Here is a 27,726-nt window from a genome sequence, read left to right as displayed (position 1 = left end):
GTCTGCACGTTAAGTACATGGTAAGGAAGGGGTGTTTTCCCAAAGTACCATCAAGATCCAGTTACCAGAAGAAATGGGAAAGGCTGGTGGGCAGGCAAAGCCCAGCCGCTGTCCATCACCTGGCCACTGTGTAGTGGGTGTGGTAAAGGGGACAAATAGTGCAATTGTTAAGAATTGCTTTCAGGCTTCCCTAGTGGCGCAGTGGTTAAGAATCCGCCTGCCAATGCAGGGGACACGGGGTCAAGCCCTGGTCCGGGAAGATCCCACATGCCGCGGAGCAACTCAGCCCATGCGCCACAACTGCTGAGCCCACGCTCTAGAGTCCATGAGCCACAACTACTGAACCTGTGTGCCACAACTACTGAAGCCCACGCAGCTAGAGCCCGTGCTCCACAACAAGGGAAGAGACTGCAATGAGAAGTCCGCACACCGCAGCGAAGAGTAGCCCCTGCTCGCCGCAACTAGAGGAAGCCTGCACACAGCAACGAAGACCCATTGCAGCCCAAAATAAATAAATAAAATAAATAAATTTATTAAAAAAATAAAGAATTGCTTTCACGTCCATGCTCACAGTACTCAGTGAGGTAAGCGATAGTATCCTCATCTCGCACGTGGGGAACGTCGGCTCAGGGCAAGGAGGCCACCTGCCCCAGTTAACCCAGCAAGTACTGGACCCAGCTGATCCCGCACATTCTGTGCACGTGGCAAAGTGGAGGCAGCTGGGGGAGCTTAGGCAGGTTTCTTCACCCTTCCCAGACTCAGTTTATTTAGCTGTAAAATGGGCGTTATCAGTCCTTCCTCCTCAGGTGTCTGAGGGCTCAGTGAGGTTGAGGGAGATAAACACGGGACACCCAGCCCCTCTCAGGACGCCCCTGCCTCTCCCCTCTGCTCCCCACGGACCCTGCTGCCGTTTCAGAGCTAGACTGGGGGACCCCAGGCTCCTGGGACCATAGAGCTGGGCTGGTGAGTGGGAGGCCGGGGCAGTGACTGCCAGATAAATGGAAGCCTCGGTTTCCTCACCTGATGGGCTGAGATAGTCTGACACTGACTTCCAGCTGTTAATGATGGCTAGATTCCCATTAGAGGCCAATGAAGAGATTATGTGCCCCTCCCCGCCCCCCACTACGTATTTCAAAACAAAAACTGTGAAATAAGTGTAGGAAAGTTCAACAAAGTTCCCCATTTCTTTTCCCAGGATGACTACTTTGATGCCCTTTTATGGTTTTTTGGTTTTGGTGTTTTTTTGGCTGCGTTGGGTCTTCGTTGCTGCAGGCGGGCTTTCTCTAGCTGTGGTGAGGGGGTGCTACTCTTCATTGAGGTGCGCGGGCTTCTCATTGCGGTGGCTTCTCTTGTTGCGGAGCACGGGCTCTAGGCGCGTGGGCTCAGTAGTTGTGGCTCGTGGGCTTAGTTGCTCCGCAGTATGTGGGATCTTCCCTGACCAGGGCTGGAACCCGTGTCTCCTGCCATGGCAGGCGGATTCTTAACCACTGCACCACCAGGGAAGTCCTGCCTTTATGTTTTTAATATAGAAGCCTAAACTCTTTCAACAAATTTTCTTTGGGCTGCTCATGCTCTGTTGATGCCCTGGGAGATGGCTTGGCACATGAGAGACGGAATGGCAAGACTAGTCAAGGGTAGAGAAGGGGTCCAGGTCGGACTGCTTGGGTTTGCATCCTGGTTCTCTCTTAATTCGCTGTGTGGTCTTTGACACTTTACATAACCTCTCTGTGCTTCAGTTTCTGTCTGCAGAATGGAGCTGAAAGCATAGTGCCACCTCATGGGGTTGCTGAGAGAATTAAATAATACACATGAAGTATTTAGGACCATACCTGTAAGTGCTCTTTAAATGTATGCTATAACAATGCTATAACAACAGCATTACAATTATAGCTATAACAATAGTCCCACCACTGGGTCCCCTTCATAGAATGTTCCATCAGCTGGGGTAGCTGGGGGAGGCAGGGTCAGTATAGTTCACATTTGTAGGCATTTGCCTCAGTGGGGCCAGCATTAGACATTTTTAATCTCTTTCTGATTCCAGAACTGATGCATGTTGATTGTAGAAAAATAGAAGAAGCAGAAAGCTACAAAAATTAGTCCTTATCCTACCACCTATATAATTACTCTTACTTTTTTTTCCCCCCTTCTAGCTTTTCCCTATGCAACTATATATATTTCAGGATTAGGATCATAGTAAGAGACAATTAGAAATGCCTACCTTCTATTATTCTTTTTTTTTTTTTTTTTTTTGTGGTACGCGGGCCTCTCACTGTTGTGGCCTCTCCCGTTGCGGAGCACAGGCTCCGGACACGCAGGCTCAGCGGCCATGGCTCACGGGCCCAGCCGCTTCACGGCATGTGGGATCTTCCCGGACCGGGGCACGAACCCGCGTCCCCTGCATCGGCAGGCGGACTCTCAACCACTGCACCACCAGGGAAGCCCCCTTCTATTATTCTTTATCAGTTTTTTTTTATTTATTGAGGTATAACATATACAATAAAGGGGATAATCTTTGGCATACAGTTTTGTGAATTTTCATGTATGAATACTCCTGTGTTAGCACTACCCACATCAAAATATGGAACATTCCTAGCAATGCAGGAGGCATCTTCATGCCACCTTCCAGTTACTACACCTCTCCAAGAGTAACCACTATCTTGGCTCTAATAGCATAGATTAGTTTTGCCTGTATTTGAACTTCATATAAATGGATTCACAGAGTAAGCACTTTTTTTGTCTTTTTGTTTCTGTTAAACATATCTGTAAGATTCATCCATTTTTTAAAATAAATTTATTTATTTTATTTCTTTATTTTTGGCTGCGTTGGGTCTTTGTTGCTGCACGCGGGCTTTCTCTAGTTGCGGTGAGCGGGGGCTACTCTTCATTGCAGTGCACAGGCTTCTCCTTGCGGTGGCTTCTCTTGTTGTGGAGCACGGGCTCTAGCCGTATGGGCTTCAGTAGTTGTGGCTCATGGGCTCTAGAGTACAGGCTCAGTAGTTGTGGCACACGGGCTTAGTTGCTCCGTGGCATGTGGGATCTTCCCGGACCAGGGCTTGAACCCATGTCCCCTGCATTGGCAGGCGGATTCTTAACCACTGCGCCACCAGGGAAGCCCCATGTTTTAAAATGTATCAGTAATTCACTCTTTACCACTGTGGTATTAAACCTTCAGTTATTCTTTCATTAGAAAAATTAAATTGCAAATTTTTAGAATAATTTAGTTGTCATTATTTTTAAATTTTCAAGTTTGCCCATTAAATAAACTTTGCTCTCAAACATACCCCAACTTAATTCCCCTTTCTAGAAACAACCTATTATCAGTAGGATGTTCATCTTTCTGGGCTTTTTTCTATTTATACAATTCTAGTCATTGTTTCAGTTGGGAGTGCATTTGGCTGCAAAGAACAGGAAACCCAACTAACAATGGCCTAAACCAGGGATCAGCAAATTTTTTATGTAAAAGGCCACACTGTCTCTGTCACAACTACTCAGTTCTGTCATTGTAGTATGAAAACAGCCATAGTCAATGTGTCAATTAATGAGTGTGTCTGTGTTCCAGTAAAGTTTTATTGACAAAAATAGGCAGTGGGACAGATTTGCCCTGTGGGATATAATTTGCTGACCCTTGGCTTAACAACAGGGATTTGTTTGGCTCATGTGGCAAGACATCTAGAAATAGCCTCATAAGAAAAAACTAATAATTTATACTCCTGCTAAAAATATTTGAGAAATGCTGGACTCTCTAAAACCTTGCTAATAGTGGGTATTAACAGCCTATGCTGTTTTTTTTTTTTTTTTTTTTTTTTTTTTTTTTGCGGTATGCGGGCCTCTCACTGCTGTGGCCTCTCCCGCTGCGGAGCACAGGCTCCGGACGCGCAGGCTCAGCGGCCATGGCTCACGGGCCCAGCCGCTCCGCGGCATATGGGATCCTCCCAGACCGGGGCACGAACCCGTATCCCCTGCATCGGCAGGCGGACTCTCAACCACTTGCGCCACCAGGGAGGCCCAGCCTATGCTGTTTTTGCCAGTACTCTTTGTGTTATTCCTGTGTTTTGGGGGGAAATACCTCTACCTGATATTCCAGCTCAGTAATTTTCTCTATAACTGTATCTATTCAGTTCTTCATTAACTTTTGATTTTTTCTGATTTTGATGATTAAATATTTTATTCATGATTTCTAATTCTTTTGCATAGTAGGTTGCTCTTGTTTGATGGAGTCAACGTCCTCTCTTATCTCTCTAAGAATATTAAATGTATTTGTAATATCTCTGCTTGCATCATTATCTCTGTTTCTTTGGTTGTTAGTTCCGTCTGTTGAGTTGGCTCTTCTCTTTCATGGTGTGAGTTTTCCTGGAATGTTTGGTGATTTGTGAATATGTGTTCTTCTATGTAATCTGATCCCCTGTTTTCTTCTCTGTGGATGCTATTTCTTTTTACTCGAATTTGCTGCCAGTGATTGTGGACAGAGGGGTGGAAATTGCCACAAGCAGTGTGATGCTAATAGTGTGTCTTCTGAGCACAGAATCTTCCTTTTCCTTCTGGACACGTCCTGCCTTTCTGTCCCAGAGACCCACAGTCACAGCTCCTACAAGCTGGGTGGATTGAAGGGCCACTTCCTAGCATCCCCACAGGCATTCTCAATCAGTCTGTTTGACCTTTGACCTTAGGCCCCCTCCTCTCCCTGGAGAATGTGTTGCCTCTAGGTTTGGAGTAGCCTAAGACCACCTTCCCCTATCCCAGCAGTCCTTTCTAGCTTCGGATTTGGCCTGTGCTTCTTTTCATTAATCCAGTTCTGTCTGCCATCCATTTCTCAGGAGTTTCTCAACATTTTAAAGCTGCCAGTAGCACCCCTCCATATCTTCCTGTGCTCTTATGAATTTTAAGTGGTGTCATTTCTGTGGACTTGGGTGGGAGAGGCTGATGTGGGTACTTGCTCTTGGTCTTCCCAACTTGATTCAGTCTCAAGGTGACTTCTCATTAGAGTTTTCACCTTCCTGGTCACCTTCATCTGGACAAGTTCATCTTTTTCTAAAAGTACACTGTGTCAGAACCAAACTGAATATTCCAACTATGAACAGATCAGTGTAGACTACGGAGATGGAGTGTACTTTCTAATAAGAACTGGGTTCCAATACTAACTCTGGTCTCTGCTATCAATACATTGGTCAAGTCCCTTCACTTCTCCTTCACTTCAGTTTCCTCACCTGTCAAATGGAAATAATTATTATAACACCCCCCTCATAGGTTAATGAAAGTATCAATTGTGATAGTGTGTCAAGTGTTTAAGGTGGGGCCTGGTACACAGTAGGTGCTGAAACATGTTAGTTCCCTTCTTCTCGCTGATCCTGACAAAATTTCTATCTCTCACCATGTTTGCTGTGGTGGTGGCAGTTTTTGGCAGCCACATCACTCTGTTAGCTCATACTGAACACATTAGCTAAAAGCCCTGCCTATGTCTCGTGAACTTTTCTCAAGCAGACTTTTCCAGTGCCTCTCCTGGTATAGGACCTTTACCTTGGCCGTGGTGCATTTTATCAACCTGTTCTTGATCCATCTCTAGCCCGTAGAAATTGATCTGAACCCAGATTCCGTCATCCAGTTTACTTTGTGTGCTACCCATCTGAATATCATCTGCAGACTTAATAAACAGCCTTCAACAGCCAGATCTGGCCATTGATAAAAATTACGGCCTGGGATACGACCAAGGACAGAACCCCATGGCATGCCACCCCTCAGGGGAAGAGTAATTTAGATGACTGGGCAAGATGATTAATTTGTCCAGTTCCTTTAATACTCTGTCCTTGTGGCCTGATTATAATAATAATATTAACAACCATGTATTGGGTGTTATTTACAGGCCAGGCACTGGGGTAAGCATTTTTCATATATTATTTTTATTTCTTATAACAAGTCTATAGTAAGTATTTGTATTACTTAGGACTTAGTCCCTGTTCTGCTAAAGATAGAGTTTATTTTTTTAAACTATGTTACTTCATTACAAAGCTCTAAAAAGCAGGTGCTTCCCAGAAGCCAAGGGCAGGGATGCATCTGGGTGGCACGATGACAAAAATGGTGTCCAAAATGCTGAACCAGTGCCTGGGGCCCCTAAGGTCCCAGAAAATCCTCTCTCTATGGCTCTTATCTTTATATCTGTCAGTATCCGTGTCCTTCTTCTCACTTGGTACAAACCAGCTTTCTCTGCTTCTCAGTTCACCTGGCAGAAAATAATCCCACCGGCAACTCTGAGTTCATGTTCCCCCTTTTGAGAAAACAGCCAGATCTTCCCTGAGCCTGTTAGTCCCAATTCCCCAGGATTACTGGCTCTGCTTGGGTCAGGTGCCTGCTTCTCGGCAGTGGTGGGATCACAGTGTCTGGACATCACCTCCAGGAGTCTCAGTGCTGTGACCTGGTGGCCATGGGGCAGGCGACATCCAGAGTCCTGCCGCATGACATTTGTACATTTTACAAATGAAAGGGAGGCCCAGAGTCACATGGCAAGTAAGTAGAGGAATCAAGACTTAATCCTGGTTTATCTGATGCTGAAGCTTGTATTGTTGATGCTCTGTTCCTTACACTGGGCCACGTGGTCCCAGGGCGGTGCCTGTGTTGGTGCTGGTGAAGGCTGGCCTGTGTCTCTAGCGGGGCAGCTCAAGCACCCACCTAATGCCTCACCATGTCCCAGATCAGGGCTCTGAGACCCTTGGTTGGTTGGTTGGTTTGCTTGTTTCTTTGGTGACTCATCAGATGCCTCAGTGCTGGCCATCAGAGGACTCACACACAACTTTGATGAGGGACCTGATACTTAAGAGGATAAGCACAGACTTTGGAGCCCAGTAAAGCTAGGTTCAGATTCCAGCTCTGCCACTTTTTTACTGGTGACTCTCTGTGCCTCAGTTTCCATAACTGTAAAATGGAGATAATACCACCTACTTTGTTAGTTGTTGTGGTGGTGATTTAATGAGATAATACGTGTAAACCACATATGGCCAGCATAGAGCAATCAGTTCATGCATCCACTTAGCAAATATTTGTCAAGTGCCTGCTGTGTGCCAGGCACTGCCCTGGGGCCTGTAGATTTCGGTGAACAAAACAGACACAAATCCACACCCTTGTATTCCAGTGGTTAGAGGCAGACACCAAGCAAATAAATGAGTAAAATATAAAGGGTAGCAGGGAAACAAATAAATCAGGGAAGTGGGATGGGGGCTGCTAGGCGGCTTGTTATGTTATATAGGTCCTCCGGCAGAGACCAGAGGAGGTGAGAGGGGAGAGCTTTGGGCAGAGAAGACAGCAAAGTCCAGAGGCCCGAGGGTGGAGGCCGAACTGGGGGAATGAGGGGCAGGGTGGTGGGAGGCGAGGAGAGGGGCAAAGGCCAGGTCGTGGAGGGCCTTGTGGCCGTTAGTAAGGACTTGGGCTTCCGTCTGAGTGAGAGGGGAGTCATGGGAGCATTTTCAGTGAAAGAGGGCCAGGACCCGATTTTAGCAGGATATGCTCCCTGGCTGTATGTGGAGAACAGACAGTGGGGAAGGGCAGATGGGGAGACCTGTCGGGGCTGTTGCAGAAACTCTGTGTAGGTGACGGTGGCTCAGACTTGGGGGGGCAGCAGTGGAGGAGCAGAGAAGGTGCCAGGTCCCAAGCATTGTGAAGATGGAGTCGCTTGGATCTGTGGTTGGACAGGATATGGGTGGGGAGGAGAGAGAGGAGGAGTCAAGACGCACTTTAAGTTTTGGTCTGAAAACCAGAGAGATTGGTCATCTCCGAAGATGGGCACGAGAGTGGGGGCAGGTTTTAGGGGGAAGATCAGGAATTCAGCTTAAACCCTGTTAAGACCTCGATTGAACCCGCAGCTGGGTATGGGAATCTGGAATTCTGGGGAAAAGTCATGTCAGGCTGCATCTGTCTGGAATGTTGGAACCATTGATCTTTTTTTTTTTTTTTTTCTTACTTTTTGGAGAAGGGAAGTGGATGGATGGAGGTCATTAGTTAGGCAAGTAATACAAGGAGACAGCTTCCTTAAGCAAATATTTTTCACCCTCTAGATAAGCCTGGAGTCCCTTGTGCCAATTCCCAACCCTCCCTAATCCCAGCCTTCCCCTCCTGGACTAATTGTTGTCACAAGCTTGGCATGCATCCTTCCAGACCTTTCTCTGCACATCCACATATTCGAGTGTATCCATAAAATATATGTGGTATTTGGGGAGTGTATGTATTTTAACAAAACGGTGTCATAATGAACGTGTCATATGTGCTTTCGTAACTTGTCATTTGCCTCTCTTCTCTGAACTATGTCTTCAAGATCCATCCTCGGTGTTACAAACAAACCCGGATTTTTCTAAACTTGTTACGGTATGTTATGGACAGACTGTGGGTTATTTAGTCATTTTCCAGATGGAGGGCATTAGCATTTTGTACATTCCTCCTCCGGCACCTGTGTGAGTCTTTCTGGTAGATTCCAAGGAGTGAAATGGCTGGGTCTGAGTAGACCAAAGCTATTCAGGGTTTTGTTTTGTCTTGTTTAGTGGAGACTGCTATTGCTTCCTGAAGTGCCTCTGTCACCTTACTCGCCAGCTGTGGCAGGTTTTTCATGAGGGAAGCCACAGGGATCTGTGTTGTCGAGCAAAGCACAGTGGCAGGCTGTGGGTTGGAAGGAGCGCGCAGGAAGCCAAGCAGGGAATTTGTGGGCTGCTGTTCTGCTCTTGAGAACCCACATTCAGAGAGGACACAGGCTACTTTAGGGGCTGGGAGAGATGCTCCCAATCCCTTTCTTTCCTCCTGAAAATAGATTAGCACAAATGAAATACCATCTCTCCTGCAGCCTGCACGCCTGGCTTCTTCCCTGTCAGCCGGTTTCTATTCCTGGCCCTCCTCACCAGCTTGAAGTCATCCTCTTTTGACAAACACACCAATCAAGACATTATAAAAATGCTATTTTTATTAGAGCAGACCAACTCCTCCATCAGTGGGCCCCTTATCCTGACCCCAGCCTGATAGCATCCTTTGCCTGCCACCCTCGACGGCACATTCAAGGGTTGGTACACGCCCAAGGTTGTGTTTGTCACCAGCTTGGCACCTGTTCCTAGGGTGTGATCGCAGTCCCACTCCTGAGGCAGACCGAATCCTACACCCAGCTGCTCTCCCCTTCCTACACGGGAAAAGCAAAGTTGCAGCCTTTGAAAAGTTACGTCATCTTTTCTTTGCATGAATTTCAGGCGGGTGTTAACTTTGTGGTATAAAATGCCTTTAGGGTTAGCTCAGGGAACTGGGTCTAGGGTCAACTCCAAGTTCAGATTTTGTGCCATTGTAATTAGAAACTTCGAAATATTTCTCATCAGCATCATCTTCATTGCTAACATTTATCGAGCACGTATTACACACCAGGCAATATTCTAAATATTTTGTGTTTATAAGGTGGATGCTTTTAATCGTCATCCCACTTTTTTTTTTTTTGCCTTTTTTAATTGAGATGCAATTTATGTAACACAAAATTCACCATTTTAAAGTGTACAATTCTGGGACTTCCCTGGCGGTCCAGTGGTTAAGACTCCGCACTTCCACTGCAGGTGGCACAGGTTCAATCCCTGATCGAGGAATTAACATCCGCGTGCCTCACGGTGCAGCAAATTTTTTAAAAAAAGTGTACAATTCAGTGATATTCGCAAAGCTATGCAACCATCACTGCTATTTAGTTCCAAAACATTTAGATCACCCCATATAGAAACCCTGTACCTGTTAGCAGTCACTCCCACTTCCTCTTTCCCCCATTCCCTGGCAACCACTAATCTACTGATACTTTCTGTCTCTGTGGATTTGCCTATTTTGGACCTTTCATATATATGAAATCATACAATATGTAGCCTTTTATGTCTGGCTTCTTTCACTTAGCATAATGTTCTCAGGGTCATCCATGTGGTGACATGTGCCTGTGCTTTATTCCTTTCTATGACCAGATGATATTCCATTGTATGGATATGCCACAGCCTGTTTATCCATTCATCCATTGATGAACAGTTGGGTTGCTTCCACTTTGGGGGCTATTATGAACAACACCGCTAGGATGGCATCCCAGTTTGACAGCTGAGGAAACTTAGGAACAAGTATCTTTTCCCACTCAAAAGAGCCTGATGGGATTCTTACCCAGGTGCCTGGCTTCACAGCCGAGCCCTGACCACCCAACTTGGCTGTTTAGCTGTCGACCTAAGGCCTGGAAATTGAGGACCTATGTCACACACCCTCATGGCAACCATGTTTCAGAATTAAATATGGGGCCCCATGGTCCGAGGAATTCATTTTTGGGGGACTTGGGTCTGTCCTGTTTGAATTCAGGACCATTGTGGGGAGTCCTGGCTGAGTCGGGACTGTCCATTCAATTCAGTTTGCGTTTACCAATGGCCTTTGATGTAACAAGATTCAGCCCTGCCCTGGGAGTTCATGGTCAAGTAACTGCTGTCAGTCCCCAGGAAGCAGACTGTGGGATGGAGATGTGCGTGCAGGAGGCTGACTGGGGAGGGCTCTCAGGAACAACACCTGTGAGGATGAGGGAAGCAGGGTTGGACAGAGGGAGGAGCTGAACTGTGATGCCAGCCTTGCTGACCCCACAGGGAGCGGTGGGGATGGGTGGCCCTTCAGAGATGTTCCCAGTTGAGGCAAGGAGCCTGGGTCTTTGTACCCTTGTCATTAATCAGTATCAGAGATCAGGAATAACCTGGGGCAAGGCAGGCTTCTCTCTGGGAAGGGACACAGCTCCCAGCAGCTGGGGTGTGAGTGGGTGATCTGGGCCTGTAGCACAGAGTCCACTCTACACACCTAGGCCCATGTCCATGGTGGCTTTCATCAGTGTCCTGACAGGGAACAGTCTGTGAAGATGCTTCAGGAGCACAGCTGAGGGAGGGTGTAACCCAGCCTGGGATGGGGGTGAGCAGGGAGGAAGGGGCATCTTAACTGTGTGATGCACCTTGAACCCCAAACCTATACATTCCAACCTCCAGTCCACGAACTGCGCCTCTTGGGTGCCTCAGAGTATCCACACGACTGCTCCAAACCAAACTCAGCCCCGCCCCTCCCTGACCTCCTCACCTCTCCAAGAATGGCACCACTGTCCCTCCAGTTACCCAGGCCAGAAGCTGCACAATCATCAATACTTCGTTCTTCCTCGCCTCCTTTTTCCAGCCCATCACCAAGTCCTCCGCCCTCACCTTGGAAGCATGTTCTCCCTGCTTCCTCCATGTGGCTGACACCTCTTGTCGGAACACCCACAGCTCCCACTCCCAGGTGCCTCTCACTCCAACCTCCACCCTCTACCCCAGTAACCTCACGTGGCTTCCCATTGGTCTGGGCTTAAGGGAAAAACTCCCTGCTGTGGCCCACATGGTGGTCTTGCCCGCTCAGTCCCGAGTCAACCCCTGCTCCCCTGCCCCCCGGCTCCAGCCCCTCTGTCATTCCTTGTCCCTCTTGATACCGACCAGGGTTCTTGGCCTTCCCCAAGCAATAGAAATTGACTAGAGGCCAGACAAGAAATTCAGGCAAGGCTTTACTGAGGCCCCTGCAGCCGCCGGAAGGAGTAAGAACAAGTAACAGGTCCCCTTACTTGCTCCCCGAGGTGTGTGGTGGGGGAGCTGGTACTCTGTATGGGGTGAGGGTAGTGGTGTGTCCAGGGGTGGGGTCGGAGGCGTGGCTTAGTTGGTTTGCTCACCCCTTAGGTGGTGAGTGCAGGGGGCATGCGCAGTACCCTGCTTTTGCTCCCGGCCCTTCAGAAGTGTCAGTTGGGGCTTTTTTTGGTCTTTCTGTATCTTTTTGTCTATAATTTGCCCCAACTGCACATGCACGCAGTTATTTTTAGTCCCTTATAGTTTCTTTGTAATTTGTAGCTTGAGGAGACATTTGTCCAGGTGCAAGCACTGCAGCACTGCAGCACTGCAGCAAAGGGTCCCACATCCCAGCTTGTCTCACTTACTCTCTGCTCCCTCTCACCACGTGGCCTTCACACATGCGTTCATTTTGCTTAGAGCACACCCTGCTCTGCGCCTGTAAGTTAACTTGTTCGTCCTTCACATCGCGGTTGTTGTCACCCTTCCATGGAGCGTCACCTCACCTCCCTGCCACAGTCGTGTTTCCCATTGAAAACCTCTCAAGGTACCACACACCTACCTCCAGAAATGGCTGACGATGTACTTTGGTGGTGGGGTCGTTTGCTTCAAGTTGGCCTCCCTCCCTAGATGGTCCATTCCCTAAGGCAAGGGAACTTGTCCCCATGTGAAATAGGAGGTGCTCAATCAACCTAAAGGGGGGAAGGGGAGACGGAGGGAGGGAGGGAGGAAAGGATCACAGCCCCACGTGATCAGGGAGGAGATGGGGGCGGGGCGAACCATCTCCTTTACATTCCTGGATCTCCAGGATCTCACACGGCAGAAATCTTGACTAGTGTGTGAGACAACATCAAAATGGGGACCCTGAGCCCCACTGCACTGCCCTAGACTTGAGCAGAACGTTTCACTCCCTTCCTGGCTTTCTCCACCACTCAGCACCTGTTATTGGCACAAACAGGCTTTGTCCCTCATCGGGCTTTAAGCTGGCTGGAATGTCGGAAGCCAGGGCTCTCCCCTGCGATCAACCAACATGCTCTGACCACTCTCCATCCCAGCCCCGAGATGAGCTCCCAGGGTCTCCTGGCACTGGGCCTTTGCACACGCTGTTCCCGCCCGGATGCCCTGCCCACCCCGTCCCCCTCTGAGCTCCTTAGTGTCGGCACCTGTCCTCTCCTCTGCAGGGCCTGCCCCGCCCTGGAGCGATGCCAAGGACCCGTCCTCTCCACCCACCGCCCCCGGCACAGCACCTACTCCATGGCCTCAGAGCAGTGTCTTTGCTGCTCCTCTAATTTCCTTGAGGACAGGGATCTTGCCTTCCTGCCTCCCTCTATTTCTCTTCCTCCTCATTCCTTCCTTTCCACAAATACGCTGGCCCTGCCCTCATGGGTCTGGCATCCCAGCAGGGGAACCACAAACAAACAAACAGAGATACTTGCAAAGAGGGAAGTACTGCCACGTCGAGGAGGCTGAGAAGGCCGGGGACAGTCAGAAGAGGCCCCAAGAAGGGCCACACATGCCCATGAACAAGAGGAAGCCATCCGGGCAGGGGGAAGAGCAAGTGCCTCGGCCCTGAGGAGGAAGGGGCCTCTCTGAGAAACAGCCTGAAGAGCTGTTGGGCTGAGGGGGGTGCGGGAGGTGGGAATGAGCTCAGGAGGGTAGTGGAGCCAGATTACATCCATCTCTGTCTCGGGCCCTTAGCGCAGCACCCAACCCATAGGAGAAGCTCAAGGAGTCTTTGTTGAATCAGTGGGGAGGGGCCCTGAGTGCTCCCCCTTTAGGGGGCGGTGGGGGCAGCCCTGGGAGGAGAGCGTCCACTCAGGAAGCCCAGCTTGCTGGGCAGGAGGTGATAGGTAAGGTCCTGGTGATGGATGCGCTCTGTGAGAGGTTCATTCCGTTAGAAGGAAAAATTCTTGGGTGCAAATCAGGTGGTGGAGGCAGAGATTGGAGGGAAAATTCCACCCAGGCCGCCTCTCTCCTCCCATCAGGCCAAGTGACGGGTGCTGTGGGATTAGAGGCTCTGACAGGTAACAGCCGCCCTAAATCAGTTTAGCACCAGTCTGGGAGTTCAAGAGCAGGCGTGCCTTGTTCCCTCCTTAGCAGTCAGAGGCTGTTTACACTACTGGGCTTCCAGTGGGCCCTGCAGGCCTACGTCCCCTCCCGAACTCTCCTCAGGGTGGACTGTGGGAACAGCCTCAGCCCATGGCAGGTCTGCTCAAAACCCTCCACTAGCCTCCTGGTCACCTCATAGTAAGACCAGAGTCCTCACCGTGGCCTCCGCCCCCATCTCAGGGCCTTTGCACTTGCTGTTCCTGCCACCTGGAAACCCCCTTTGTCCAGATTCCCACAGGGGTTCCTCTCCTCCACTTCCTTCAGTCTCTGCTCAAATGTCATTTCACCAGAGGCCTTCTCTGACCCCCTGGCTAAAATAGCACCTCTCTCCCCACTCCCTCTGTTTTTCTCTACCTCCTATTTTCTGTAGCACTGAGCATCATTTGACATACTATATATTTACTTTTTTTTTTTTAATTACTTGTCTCCTCTTGCTAGAATGTGAGCTCCATGATAGTGGAGACTTTGATGTGCCCACTGTGTGTCCAGAAGAGGTGTTCAATAAATATTGAGTGAACAAATGAATTGGGGAGATGAGGTCAGCGCCTCCCGCCTCTCGGGGTTGTGTGGATGTGGGATTTCAGGCACCGAGCTTCCCAGTATGTGGTTTGCACACTTGCACAGCACTGCAGGTGGCATGTAAACGTGCTATTTCAGTAGGGCCGTATTTCTGTTTGCCTTCTGTTTATGGCAGGCGATAATGATTTTCCATTTATGGCATTAATATAAAGTTTCCTTTTTAAAGCAAGCTCATTCAAGATTAAAAAAAGAAAAATCTATATTTGCCAGCCTAAAAGATAGTTTATAATACACATTGCCGTCTTACAAGGAAACTTTTCTGAGAATACAAAGAAACATTAATTATTTTCTAGTGGCTATGTATTGAAAATGATTTTTTAGATAGCCGTGGAAGAAAAACATTTTCATAAATATACAGCGTACCGTGTCCTGGAGACCAGGAGGAAGCCCTAGATTCTGGATCTGCATCAATATTCTACGAACCTGAAACTAAGTATCAAACCTCAAGGTGTACATTGGTTGCAGTAAATAATGGTGCATAGGTATTTGAGAAATAACCCAAAGTCTTCTTTGGATTATCCACCTGGTTTGCGAATAGCATGTGATTTTATTGGCACATCTACCCAGGGCATGCAACACTCCAATCTTTGCTTCAGTGTTTGTGTTGTTTTGATCCACCTCTAGGAGGCAGTCTCAGCCATTGCTTTAGGTCTTGCAATGTAAGCATACTAAATGTGGAGTATTTATTGTTCTTGTTTTGAGGATGGGAGTACATCTGATGTGTCAGCAAAAGCCTCAAAAAACAAACTCAGAACTATACCTTTTCATTCAACTAATATGCATTAAGGACTTACTATACAGCACCGGGACACAAAGAACAGAATCACTGGGAGAACACTGGGGTGGGTTTTGAAGGAAGAGTAGGAGTTTTGTACTGTGAGATACATTTGGATTGTCGCTTTCTGTGGGCTTAGGGCCATCGTTGAGAATACTCATTAAGGAATTATTTTAATCCTCTACTAAATGCTCCTCTGGCCGTAGGACACAGCAGAGACTTCAGATTCAGACACCTCTGAGTATTAGTTCTTCCACTGTACCACCGAGAACTCACTCAAGTGTGAGTCATACACACACACACACACACACAATTCAAAGTGGCTTGAGTGAAGAAAGGAATGTATTAGCTCTTGTGACTTAAAAGTCCAAGATAGTGCTGGCTCCACACGGGGCTGGTTACGGGGATTGAACACGGTTAAGAAGTTCTACTTTCTATCTGGTCTGTCTCTCTGTGTCCTCAATTCTGCTCCCTCTATGTTGGTGTCACTCTTGGACAGATCTCTTCATGGAACATAGAAGGACATGCATAATAGTGAACCTAATCAGTTGATTAAAAAGTAACTTCTTCCAGGCTTCCCTGGTGGCACAGTGGTTGAGAGTCCGCCTGCCGATGCAGGGGACGCGGGTTCGTGCCCCGGTCCGGGAAGATTCCACATGCCGCGGAGCGGCTGGGCCCGTGAGCCATGGCCGCTGAGCCTGCGCTTCCGGAGCCTGTGCTCCGCAACGGGAGAGGCCACAACAGTGAGAGGCCCGCGTACCGCAAAAAAAAAAAAATTAATAATAATAATAACTTCTTCCTTTTGGTGGCCCTTGTAGCTCTCAGCTCACATCAGCTAATAATTCCGGGGGAAGAGGAAGAGGGACTTTTCCAGCAGATTCAACCAATCCCTGGGTTGAGTCTGTTGACCTGGCTTTGGGCACGTGCCTAGTCCTAAACCAGTCACATGGCCAGGGAAACGGACTAGCCAGACTCGCCTGGCCTTGAGTGGCCAGGCCTCTGTCATGTGCTCGCCCTTGAAGTGCCAGCAGTGTTATTTCCACCCACACCACGTGGATTGAGAGTGGAGGAGATGTGGTTTCCCAAAGGAAGACCAAGACGATGTAACTAGAAGAAAATGAATAGATGCTAGACCGACAGAAACAACAAATGTCCACTGTCTCCACTTGGACATGGCCCTTGGGCAATTCGCTTCAGCTTTCCAAGCCTCAGTTTCCTCCTCTGTAAAATGAGGATAATGACCCCAGGGCATAGCATTATTGCAGACACCCACAATAAGCACCACAGAGAGCCTCATAAATGGTCATTAAAGCGGCCGGAAGACTGGGCTGCAGTAACCTCGCTTGTCGCTCATAAATCATCCCTCAGTTAAGATGTGGCATTTGGGGGGGGGGAGGGGCAGGGCAGGTGGAGTAGTCAGTCAGGTGTGCAGAAGTGCTTCGAGAACTCTGTGGTGCCCCCTCTGTGGTGCCCCCGACACAGTGTGTTCACAGCTCATTATTAAACCATTCCAAGTTATTGTTCTTCTCCGCTGGGACTTGACACCTACAAAGTCAGGTCCTCAATGTCCTCCAGCCCTGGAAACCAACCCTATGCTCTAAGCTGCTCGTTAATGCAGCTCAGGCTCTGGCACTCGCTAAATCAACCCTGTTTAGGAGAATTCCAATATTCTGGCCTCAGAGGAATACGTGATCCCTGAAATACAGACTGTATCGAGTTCCTTTAAGCATAACTGATTCTTGGCCTTTCTCTCCAATTCCATTTCTTTTTCCCCCAGAGAGAATTAATAATATGGCCATTGATAAAATTCTACACCATCTCTGGGGCCAGCATTAGGGATAAAAATGATAAGGATAACAGTACTGGCAGTGGGACTTTGCTTTCGCATCACGTCCAAATTCCTTAAACCTTTTCCCGTACTTAACTCACGCCTCCCCGGCACCCATCACTCTAGTCAAACCCAACTTCTGGCCAATCCATGAACGTTTCAGGCTTTTTCAGGCCCCCAAACCTTTGCCTGTGCTGCTCCTGCTGCCTGGAATGCCTTTCTCTTATTGCCCAGCAAACCTTTCAACTTTCAAATCTCAGCTCAGATGTCTCCTTATTTATTCATTTAGGGCCCATTGTGTGCCAGACAATGTCCTAGGGGCTTGGAATACACCAATAATCAAAACAGGCGCAGTCCCTGCCTTCCTGAAATTTCCATTCTAATGCAGGGGATGGCCCAATAAATAAAAGGCTTGATGAACAAGATAAAGTAGAGATTATTAGCAAGCGGTTGGGAGTGTGTGTATGTGTGTATGTGTGTGTGTGTGCACGTGTGCGCACACGTGCACGCACAGCTTGCAATTTTAAATAGGATGGCTGGGGAGGACCTCCCCGAGATGGTAAGATCTAAGACAAGCCTTGAGGAGGTGAGGAATCTGGGTATTTACCTGGGGGAAGGAATGGTGGGTCTAAGGCCCTGAGGTGGGCACATGCTGGGTGTTGCGGGTACTGGAGTGATGAGGAGGAGGGTGGAGCAGTGGGAGAAGGTCAGGGACGTGGATGGAGGCCCAATGGGCAGGGCCTGGTGGCCGCTGGGACCCGTGCAGAGTCCAGAGCAGAGAAGTGACGTGATTCGACTTCCCTTTCATCAGGACCCCCGGCTGTAGAAAGGAGAACGGACTGTAGGTGTGAGGGCGGGAGCCAGAGGCCAGTGAAGCGTCCCGAACCAGTGTGGTAGCGGGGAAGTGGGGAGAAGTGGTCAGCTTTTGGATACATGGTATTTTTCACATGGAGCTGATGGATTGGACGTGGAGTGGGAGAGTGAGTTAGTGAGTTACGCTTCGAAGATGACTGCCAAGGATTTGGGCCTGGCCGTGCCCTCAGGAGCCTTCCCTGTTCCCTCCTTCAGGTCCTTGGCATCACATTTTATACATTTTGCTATCATCACTTGTCTCTTTTTTGGCCCCAGACACCCTTGGTAATCTGATCAAAGTATGGACTCTCTTCCCAGAATAGTACCCTTGTGCATTCAGTTGAATCGGTGCCCCAGAGCCCGCTGCGGGCCATCCCCCATATTAGGGACCCCTGGCCAGAGTGTGTTGCTTGACTGGGTACATGAAAGCAGGGGGTGCCCTTCACACCGCACACAACAGGAATGGGGGCAGAGTTGTGCAGATCGGCCCCTGGCTGGTGGTTGGGTACTGTCTGCAGGCACGCCGGAACCTGAATGCACGCTGGGTCAGTTTTTTGTTAAACCCTCATTGCATAGGTAACAGCCACACAGTAAACACTTGGTCAGTGTTTGCTGAAACACAGTGATGATAAACCTGGCGCTTTCTAAGTTTCTCCCACCTTTGTGGGATGCCTTAAATATTAATTAATGCCTCCGCTTTATAGCCTGAGAAATAAAGCCTCAGCAAAGTGAAATATGCCGTGCTGGGGAGAGGTAGTGTCTGATGTCTGACCACGGTGAGGGTTAACCAGGTGGGTACTTGGTCAGCCTTAGCAGTTATCATCACGGAGCTGGATGTTGTTGAAGCTGAGACCCGAGCCCAGGACTCCAGGCTCCCCCATGATGGTCCCCTCCTTCCCCAGTTCTGTGCTCCAGGAATTTATAATCCAGCTGGGGAATCAATAATAAGAAGAAAGAAATGGATCCTAAATTACTTCTACTTTTCTCCTAGTTAATCCTTAGAGCAGCGAGGTAGACCTTATTACTATTCCCTTTTTACAGATGAGGATACTGAGGCTCAGAGAAAGTAAGTAGCAGGGTTCAGGACTCACCTCCAGGTCTCCAAATCCCCAGATAATGAGTGAGCAATAGATATAGTTAAAGGCTTACAGTGCAGCACTTAATTATATATGGTTTCACGCTGTATTGTATATAATTTAATACTAATTGCAGGGTTTCAGAATGAGCTGAAGGGAGCAGGGGTGAGAATGGTAGGGGAAGGCTTCGCGGAGAATTGGGGAGCTGAGCTGGGCCTTGGAGAGGATTTGGGTGGAGGCTGGAGGGAAAGGGAATCGAATGATTAAGGCATCGGGATAACAATGAGCTGACTGGGAGTGGAGAGGGGCCAGGATAGTACTAGTTAAATAATGGAACTCCATAAATGCAAATGTAACTAACCGTTCATTGAGAGCTACCCAAGTGCCAGGTACTGTGCTATGGCTTTCTTATTGTTATTGCATCCAACCCACCTTTGACCCTGTGAAGGAAAGACAAATCCAACCAGACAGGTACTATTGTTAACTCCATTTGATAGATAAGGAAACAAATAGCACGGTTGTGACTTGGAGCCAGGCCTGGACTCCAAAGCTCACATTCTTCACAGTTCAAGTTCAGTGCTGATCTGATTAGAGGTGGGCGTTTTGTGAATAGTGAGGGGTAAGCTGGGCTGGTCTAGGGCCTTGCTGGCTAAGTGTGGCCCACGGGCATTGTCTGGGAGCCTGTTAGATGTGTCGGCTTGGGACCCTTCCCAGTCCTGCTGAAGGAGAACCTGCATTTCAGCACAATCCCCAGGTGATTTGTGTTCACATCAGCATTTGAGAAGCAGGGGGCTGGTGAGAAGTTTGGCTGGATCTATGCCTGAGCTCTTCAAATCTTTCCTATGACATCTCCCTCCTGGCAGAGGCGAATAAATGTATTCCCGGAGGGTTTGAGGTAAAAGCCCAGGACAGCCCACCCCAAGCCGAGATTTCTCTGAAGTCTCATATTTCATCTAAAAATGTCATTGACTATTTCATTCCATACCATAATGTATCAGTGGTCATTTTAATATCTCAAAATGGTTCTGTAAATTGCCATGGAGTAGGATCTGTATTCCGGGGAGATGCATGGGATGGGTTTCCTTGTATCTTAAGTGGGGTAATAATAACCACCTCAAAAGCTGCTGCAAAGATCAAAGGAGAATCATGTATATGGAATTGCTGCGTCAACTGTCCGCATCGTACACATGTTGTTGTGGAAGGAACTGAGAATCCTCTCCAGACCCAGTGTCCCGCAACCAACCAGCTGTCCAGAGGGCGGAGGTCACGGGCTTTTCTCACAGTCAAGGTGAGGCAGGGCTCAGTCCCGAGGAGGACAAGGGCACATCTCTGGGCATCTCAGGAAGCCAGGGAAATAGGAATAGGAACACCTATTGCTAGTTTGTTTACATTTCTTATGATTTCATAATATCACCCTTTCTTATTATTCCCCACTTCCTGATTGGCCAGATTAGCTAAGCCGGAAAACCCCAGGAAAATCCAGAGGCTTCAGAGACATCGGGTGAGAGAAGATGGGAGTACAGCATCCTGTCCCCAGGTGGCCCAGAGAGAGGGGAGCCTGGGAGGAAAAGTGGGGGTGACAGGGAAAGAGGGAAGCAGATGGCCACAACCTGGAGTCCTATAGGAAAAGGGGAGAGAAGGGGACTGGGCTGTCAGGCCTGGACTAGCAGTAACTCTCTGGCTTCCCCATCCAGGGGACCCATTTCCTTGGAGGAAGAGAAGAAAGAGGGAGAGAGACCCAGAGAGGTGAGGTGGACAGAGACAGTGACCATCCATGTCCAAGGCCAAGGAGGAAAGTCAGCCAGAGGAGGCGCAGGAGGGAAGGGAGGCTCATTCAGAACCGCAGAAGCTACAGGAGGGGAATTTGGGGACAGATGGGTGGGAACAGCTAGCTCCCCATGGCCCAGAGCAGACGAAAAGGATGAAGTTGGGAAGAGCTGTTATATTTGCTTAAGGAGGTTATGAGTCACCCTTGGGGAGAGTTCTGGTAGATTAGTGGGGTTAAGGCCAGATTTTGAGGTGCTAAGAAGAGAATAATGGAGATTCTTTTTTTTTCTTCTTCCCATGATAATTGTTAGGATTTTCACACAAATTGTGTTTCTCTTACAAATGTCTTGCTTGCCATTTAACACTTAATCCCTGTGACTTGTGACTAGAATGCAGCTGATATTGTCCCTTTAATCCATTCCTTGGCAAAAAGTTAGTTAAGAAACATAGAAAATTGCAAAGCATTGTTTACAGTATCATCTTACTTTTGTTTAAAAGAATGTGTGTGTTTGTGTGTGTATTTATAAATATGAATATATGTATATTGTAAACAAAGAAAAACATCTAGAGAAATATGTATCAGATTGTAATGGGGGTTTTACTGGTATATACATGTTGCTTTTAATATGTATAGTTTATTATACATTTATTATCCCTCCATAAAGCTGTAACAAATTCTAATAGGGGTATCTCTAATGGTCAGGTTACGGTATATGACTTATAATTCTTTTGGCTACAAAGGGCAGAAACTCAGCTGAAACTTTAAAGCAATAACTAAGTTGTTCCAGTACTTCTTCAGGCATGGGTGGATCCAGGGGCTCAAATTATGTCACTGGGAATCTCTCTCTCTCCATCTCTGGGATCTGCTGTCTTCTTTCCTGACTTCATTCTCAGGCAATTCCAGGCCTGCATCTCATCACTTTAGCACCCCAGTGGAAAGAGAACAGCTTTTTCCCCAGGAGTATTAGCGAAGTCCCAGGGCTGACTTTCAAGGGCCGTGCTCAGGCCATGGCTCATCCCTAGACTAGTGAATCGTTGTGGCTGAGGGAAGAACTATGTTGATGGTTGAGACCAAGGCCAAGGTCATGTGACCCAAGAGGAGACCAAAGGAACTTTCAAGGGCATCTAAGGAAGCCAGTGAACTAAAAAAAGGGGGCCGAATGGTTCCCCCGAAGAAACTCAGAGTTCTGTGGCCGGAAGAGGAAGGAGGAAACCACAAATGTCTGCTTTAAAGGAGCCTTCATTCTTTGGGTCATATATTTTTTTGGGGGGGTCATATATTTTTGTAATGACTGAGTTGTTTATAATAAGCATGCGTTTTTCTTACAATGGCAAGAGAAAGATGAGCTTCCCCTCTTAAACAACTGATCTGGGTTCCATCTGGTTGGGACAACTGAGATCACAAAATCATGAGTGTGGAGAAAACCGTAAAGCCCAAGTCTTCTCAGAGTCCTTGATTTTATAGGACATGGGAGGAGAGAACAGTGGCAAGGCTGGGGAATCGACCTTCTCCTTTTCGTAGATTGTTAGTTGTGTATGTTCAAGACCCAGTGGCCCATAAGACAGTCTCTGGGTCACCAGGGTGGTGTGCCCAGGGAGCTGGGCCTTCGTCAAGGTCAGCCTCCCTGCCTCTCGGCCTCCTGTGTGGTGTGTGCTGTACCCAGGCTTCAGTAAAGCTTCCCTGCATTCCGATATCACACCGCTCTGTTTCTTCATTTCAGGGTTACACTAAGGACATGGTGACAGACTTTGATGAGAAACACGATGAGTATTTAATATTGCTCCAGCAGAGGAACCGGTAAGATGAAGCCGCTCAACGGCTGCCCTTAATATTAGCCAAATCAAAATCCTATTTAGATTTATTAACAGCATGCAGGCTTTTTCACATAGGAATGGCATGCAGTCACCCTCCACTCAGAATCTTGGAATAATATCCGCCATCCCAGTTCCTATTTCTCCATTCACCGATTTAATTGCATCTTCTGGTTGAGCTGTAGCAAACTGTTCGACCTGTCAGGGCCGCCTCTCGCTTCCCTGCTTCGGTTCTGGGAGAAGCCGGGTTTGCTGTGAAAAGCTAGAATTTGGCAGGGCCTGTGCATTAGTCACCTGAATAGGCCAGCCTGTGATCTCACCGGCTTTGAAGGTCCCTGGAAATCTGAGCCCGTAATCATGCCTTGTTGTATAAAGGAGGAGTCCTTTTACACTTGTGTTTGAAGTTGGTTGATGTCATTTAAAGTTAAGTCAGTCCTGATTTTGACTCTGAAGTGCTGGTTCTTACAAAAGCCTGCAGCCATGCCATGTGTAGTGACTGGGGTCAAGGCTTGTGGTCTGGTTTGAAAGAGAGTGGGTATCATGTCCTCCGTGACTTTGCAGGGCTACACAAGTTCATTTGCAGTTCACTGTGGTTTGTCTTCAGGCCTGGAACCCTACAGAAAGCTGGGTTTGCAAACTCCGATGCTAGGAGGGGACAGGCGGGGAGTGAAGCTGGCTCAGTGGGGACAGTGGGCACCTGGAACTCTCACGGGCCAAGGGGTCCATATCCTCCAAGGTGGCCAGAGAAGCTGGAAATCTGGATTTGTGTGGTGAAATCTCCTGAGTTTTAAAATGTTGGTAATGAATTCAAATCAAAGCACAAAACAAACAGAGGAATACCGCAGGCCCCCCAGACAGATCTGCAGGAGGGGGAAGGACAGGGGTACTAATGTGGGGCTTTGTGTTGTGGGCTGGGCTTGGGGTCTTGTAGGTAAGAGAGTCTGCGGGTTGTTATTCTGAATGTGAATTCAGCCCTTGTTTGATGGGCTGGATTCCCGGTGCTTGTCAACTGGGGCCCCGGTGGCATGTCACATGGGGCAAGTTTTTATGGTGCGGAATTGTCCCATGTGTTGTAGGAGTTTAGCGTCCCTGCCTACCCACCCCTTTACTTAATTCCACTAAGACCCCCAGTATCTATGACAACAATACCTGCCCGCATTCCAGATGCCTCCTTGCAAGGCGGTCCCGCCCCCGCGTAGAGAACTTCTGAATAGATCAACTCTCCAGGACGCGCCAGAAATGCCAGGCAACATCCCATGTGCCCAGCTGCTCTGCACTCATCTCTCTCCATCCAAGGGGCAGCCTCAAACCCAGGCTTGTGCTGATTAGACCTGTGTGGGTTTTTATCATCATTAATGCCAGGAACAGAATGTTTTTATTCAGTTTCTGGCAGGCTGGATGGTGCCACTGAACACCTGGGCGATCATTGAATCATATACATGTGACTTGTCTGGGAGGAGAGTGTCATAGTTCTTTATGAGCAAATTGCTTCTCATTAATCGAGAGATCAATACGTGCGTGATCAAAGGGCACCGACCAATAACATAGCTGAACAGATCCAGAGATGAGGTTGCAACACAAAGGCCATTAAAAAATACGTCAGCATGGAGCTGCCGTGCAATTGGGGGGACGCGTTGTCACCAAGAGCGAGCTGGCTTGATGACAGGAAATGAGAAAGTAGAGCGAGAACACCTCCAAGTGGAGACCTGCAGAGTGGGAGTGCCCCTGAGCTGTCATCAGATGAAGCCTGAAAAGGCACCTTTGCTGGAGTGCCATCTGTGTGGCAGGCACCTCAACCCCGTCGGTACAGTTATTGCACCTATTTTACAGATAAGGAAGCGGAGACCAGGACAGCAAGCAATTTGCCCACGGTCCTGCAGCCAGGAAGTGGTGGAGCTGGGCGGTGCTTTCTTATTTGTGTTTTGTTCGACATTGTCATCAATAATCAAAAGGAGAGAAACCTGCCAGGGTTGCCAATGGCTCTTAAGTTCACTACGGAGGAGTTTTGTGGGAATAAACTGAAATTGACTTGGAAATGTAGTTATAAGACTGGCTAGAAAACCAGCCTCTGAACTTTATATTGGGCACAGAGGAAGGTGAAAACCCGGGCTGCTTATCTGCATTGCCTTGTGACCCAAGAAGGGGGTGTGCAATCACTGGGCTGAGTTCTTAGACATCTGCCCAGAACACAGCTGCCCACAAGATGCTGGTGACATTATTCTTCTATTCATTCAGCAGGATTCCTTGAGTACCTGACTCAGTGCCTAGCATTACCACTGGTATGAAGGAGAACATTGCAATGAGGGAGACACAGACTGTATTAGTTAGTGCTCCTTTGCTTGAAGGGACAGGAACCCAAGGTAAATGACTTTAAACAACGAAACGTATTGACTTGTGAAATTAACAAATCCAGGATGATACACTGGCTTCAGGCATAGTTGGATCCAGGCACTCAAACTGGGTCACTGAAATCAGTCACTCTCCATGTCTCAGTTCTGTTTTCTCATGTTGGAATCATCTCAGGCAGGTACTTGCCTCACGGAGGTCAAGGCAGCCACTGGAAACCCCACACTTAACATCCCACCTCGAGGGGAAGAGAGCACATCTTTCCTAATAGTTCCAGCAAAAGTGCTGAGGAGGGCCTCCGTTGGTCTGGCTGGGGCCCCGTTCCCATCCCTGAGCCAATTGCCGCCCTGTGCCTGGTGGGGGTGGCAGGGTCTGCCTGGCCACTCCTGGGCCACCCCATTAACCTGGGCGATGGTGTGAGTCTCACCCAAACCACGAGGAGTAAGAGGAGGCGGAGAGCAGTTCCCGAGGGGAACCTGAGGGGCTGTGTTTGGAAGATGGGGGAGAGTTGCTGGGCAGGCAAAAAGAACAGGTGCCCACCACACAGCCCTGGCCCTCAAGGAACTCCCCAGGCAGCGGCAAGTGAGCACAAGGCCACCTGTGACTTTGCCGGAAGCGCAGAAAGTGATCATGTGCTCCAGGAGAGGACCGGGGCGAGTGGAGAAGGTGTGGCCGCCCTGTTTCACCCCCGTACAGCCCTCGCCCAGAGGGTGCTTAGTGATTCTAGTCACTCAGCTTCAGGAAAGATGTAATCATGGCCAACAGGACTCATGAAAATCCAACCAGAATCATCAAAGGGCTGAGATATGAGGACCAGTTAAGGGCTAATGGCCAAGAGGGACTGTAATATACGCGCTAGATGGTGGCAGATCTAAGATCTAAGAATCCAGCAATGGTATTTGCTTTTTTTTTTTTTTTTTTTTTTTGTGGTACGCGGGCCTCTCACTGTTGTGGCCTCTCCCGTTGCGGAGCACAGGCTCCGGACGCGCAGGCTCAGAGGCCATGGCTCACAGGCCCAGCTGCTCTGCGGCATGTGGGATCTTCCCAGACCGGGACACGAACCCGCATCCCCTGCATTGGCAGGCAGACCCTCAACCACTGTGCCACCAGGGAAGCCTGGTATTTGCTTTTTGAGAAAGGTTGTTTGAGGGAAACTTATAGGAAAACGTACCCATATGAGAGGTGAACCCACTGCCCCAAGAGGAGATTCAGGCAGAAAGAAGAAAGGGGAGAACCAGCACCCGGGGTGGGCCTTGCACAGGCCTGTCTCTGAGCTGGAGATTCATCTGGTATCCCCTTCCATCCGCATGAGCCACAGGCATCCTTGGTCTCATTTTACAGAAGAGGAAACAGGCCCCAGGAGGTGTAGGGACTTGCCCAAGGTCACAAAAGCTGGGAAATGGCAGAGCCTCCAGTACGGAGCTCTGTCCTCCACCCACATGGGTGGGGGGTGGTGACATCCTAGAAGACAAATTACAGAGCCTGTGGGCCCCCAGGTTCTGGGAGGAATGGCAGGCTCTTTGCACCACTGCCCTCCTCCTCTGCATCCTTCAAGGCTGCACTGAAATGCCACCACCTCCAAGAAGCCCCCACCTGGGAGCCACTGCTTCTCCTCTGAACTCTCCTTGCTTGGAGCCCCTGTGGCATGATGCCTGGTGAGGAGACAAGCAATGGCACAGTGATGTGGCTGGGAGACGGGCTCCGGAGCCTCATGGACTGGAATTTAAATCCTGGCTGCTTCCTCGGCTCTCTGACCTTGGGCAAATTCATCTATAAAACAGATCAATGGTAGGAACTTAATCCCTGGGCCAGTGAAGGATTAAGCAGGATGAGGTGCTTGGAGGTCCACAGTTAAGCCCACCCATCCAAGTATACTTTCTCCATCATCATCATCATCATCATCATCATCATCATCATCATTTTTTTTTTTTTGCGGTACGTGGGCTTCTCACTGCTGTGGCCTCTCCCGTTGCGGAGCACAGGCTCCGGACGCGCAGGCTCAGCGGCCATGGCTCACGAGCCCAGCCGCTCCGCGGCATGTGGGATCTTCCCAGACTGGGGCACGAACCCGCGTCCCCTGCATCGGCAGGCGGACTCTCAACCACTGCACCACCAGGGAAGCCCCATCATCATCATTTTAATGATAACCATGCCTTCTCAAATGATGTCCAGATAATCCTTGAATGCCTGACCCTTAGAGAACCCCTCAGTTGATCCTGGGGGTAAATGAGGTCCAGAGGAGGCAAGTGGCTAGCCCACAGTCACACAGTAACTGTGGCGCTTAGAGACCGAGATGGTTCAGTCATAAACCCAGTCACAATTAGGCCTATGAGCAACACGCCACCTGCCCTTTGAGCTCAGCTAAGTCCTCTCACCACCTGGACCCCTGCTTGTGCCCTGACCGCCCAGCCGTCAAGCATCTCATGTCCGTCCCCCCACCACCCCGTCACAGTCCCTCACGTGACACCCTGTGCTCTAACTCACAGTACCTCCACTTCCTCTTCTGAACAAAAGAGCTCTCTGTACAAGTGACCCCAAAGGTCATTATGAGATAAGCGGAAATGATGCCTGTGACGTGGTTAGATACACGGTAGCTGTATTAGGGGGCGTGTCCGTGCCTTCTCTCTCCTGCTAGACCTTGAGTTCCAGAAATATTGAGAGTATTCCTCACCGTTCCTCACACTCATCACGGATCCCACACCCAGGGGGCAGGAAGGGAGAATAAACAGGCACACGGATACTATTCCATAGCATGAGGCAGGGAGACACGTGCTCTGAAACAAACAGAATCTGTAAGGGAATAGAGAGTGACAGGGCAGCAGGTGGCTGGGGGCTCCATCTCCAAAAGGGCAGGGACTTAATCTGATTTTTTGGAATCCCTGACCCTAAGGGCAGCTTTTTATGCAAAGTGAGCTATCCGTTAAAAAACGCCCACTTTTCTTTGATGCCACTGTGTGTACTGCTGACGTGCTTAGCTGCAGCAGGGGAGTTCCTTTAGTG

General features: G+C 48.9%; 1 protein-coding gene across 3 annotated transcripts in view; it reads left to right on the top strand.

Annotated features, from left to right (window-relative positions):
• Window positions 1-27,726, top strand: part of KATNIP (katanin interacting protein) — a 201,059-nt gene that overhangs the window by 28,770 nt on the left and 144,563 nt on the right. For all 3 annotated transcript variants that reach the window (XM_060077977.1, XM_060077978.1, XM_060077979.1), the window contains exon 3: window positions 22,290-22,366. In XM_060077977.1, the coding sequence (XP_059933960.1) occupies window positions 22,290-22,366 (77 nt within the window). The remainder of the gene's footprint in view (window positions 1-22,289; window positions 22,367-27,726) is intronic.

Source organism: Mesoplodon densirostris, chromosome 16, assembly GCF_025265405.1.
Source record: "Mesoplodon densirostris isolate mMesDen1 chromosome 16, mMesDen1 primary haplotype, whole genome shotgun sequence".
Taxonomy (NCBI): Eukaryota; Metazoa; Chordata; class Mammalia; order Artiodactyla; family Ziphiidae; genus Mesoplodon; species Mesoplodon densirostris.
This window is presented reverse-complemented; position numbering and strand designations above follow the sequence as displayed.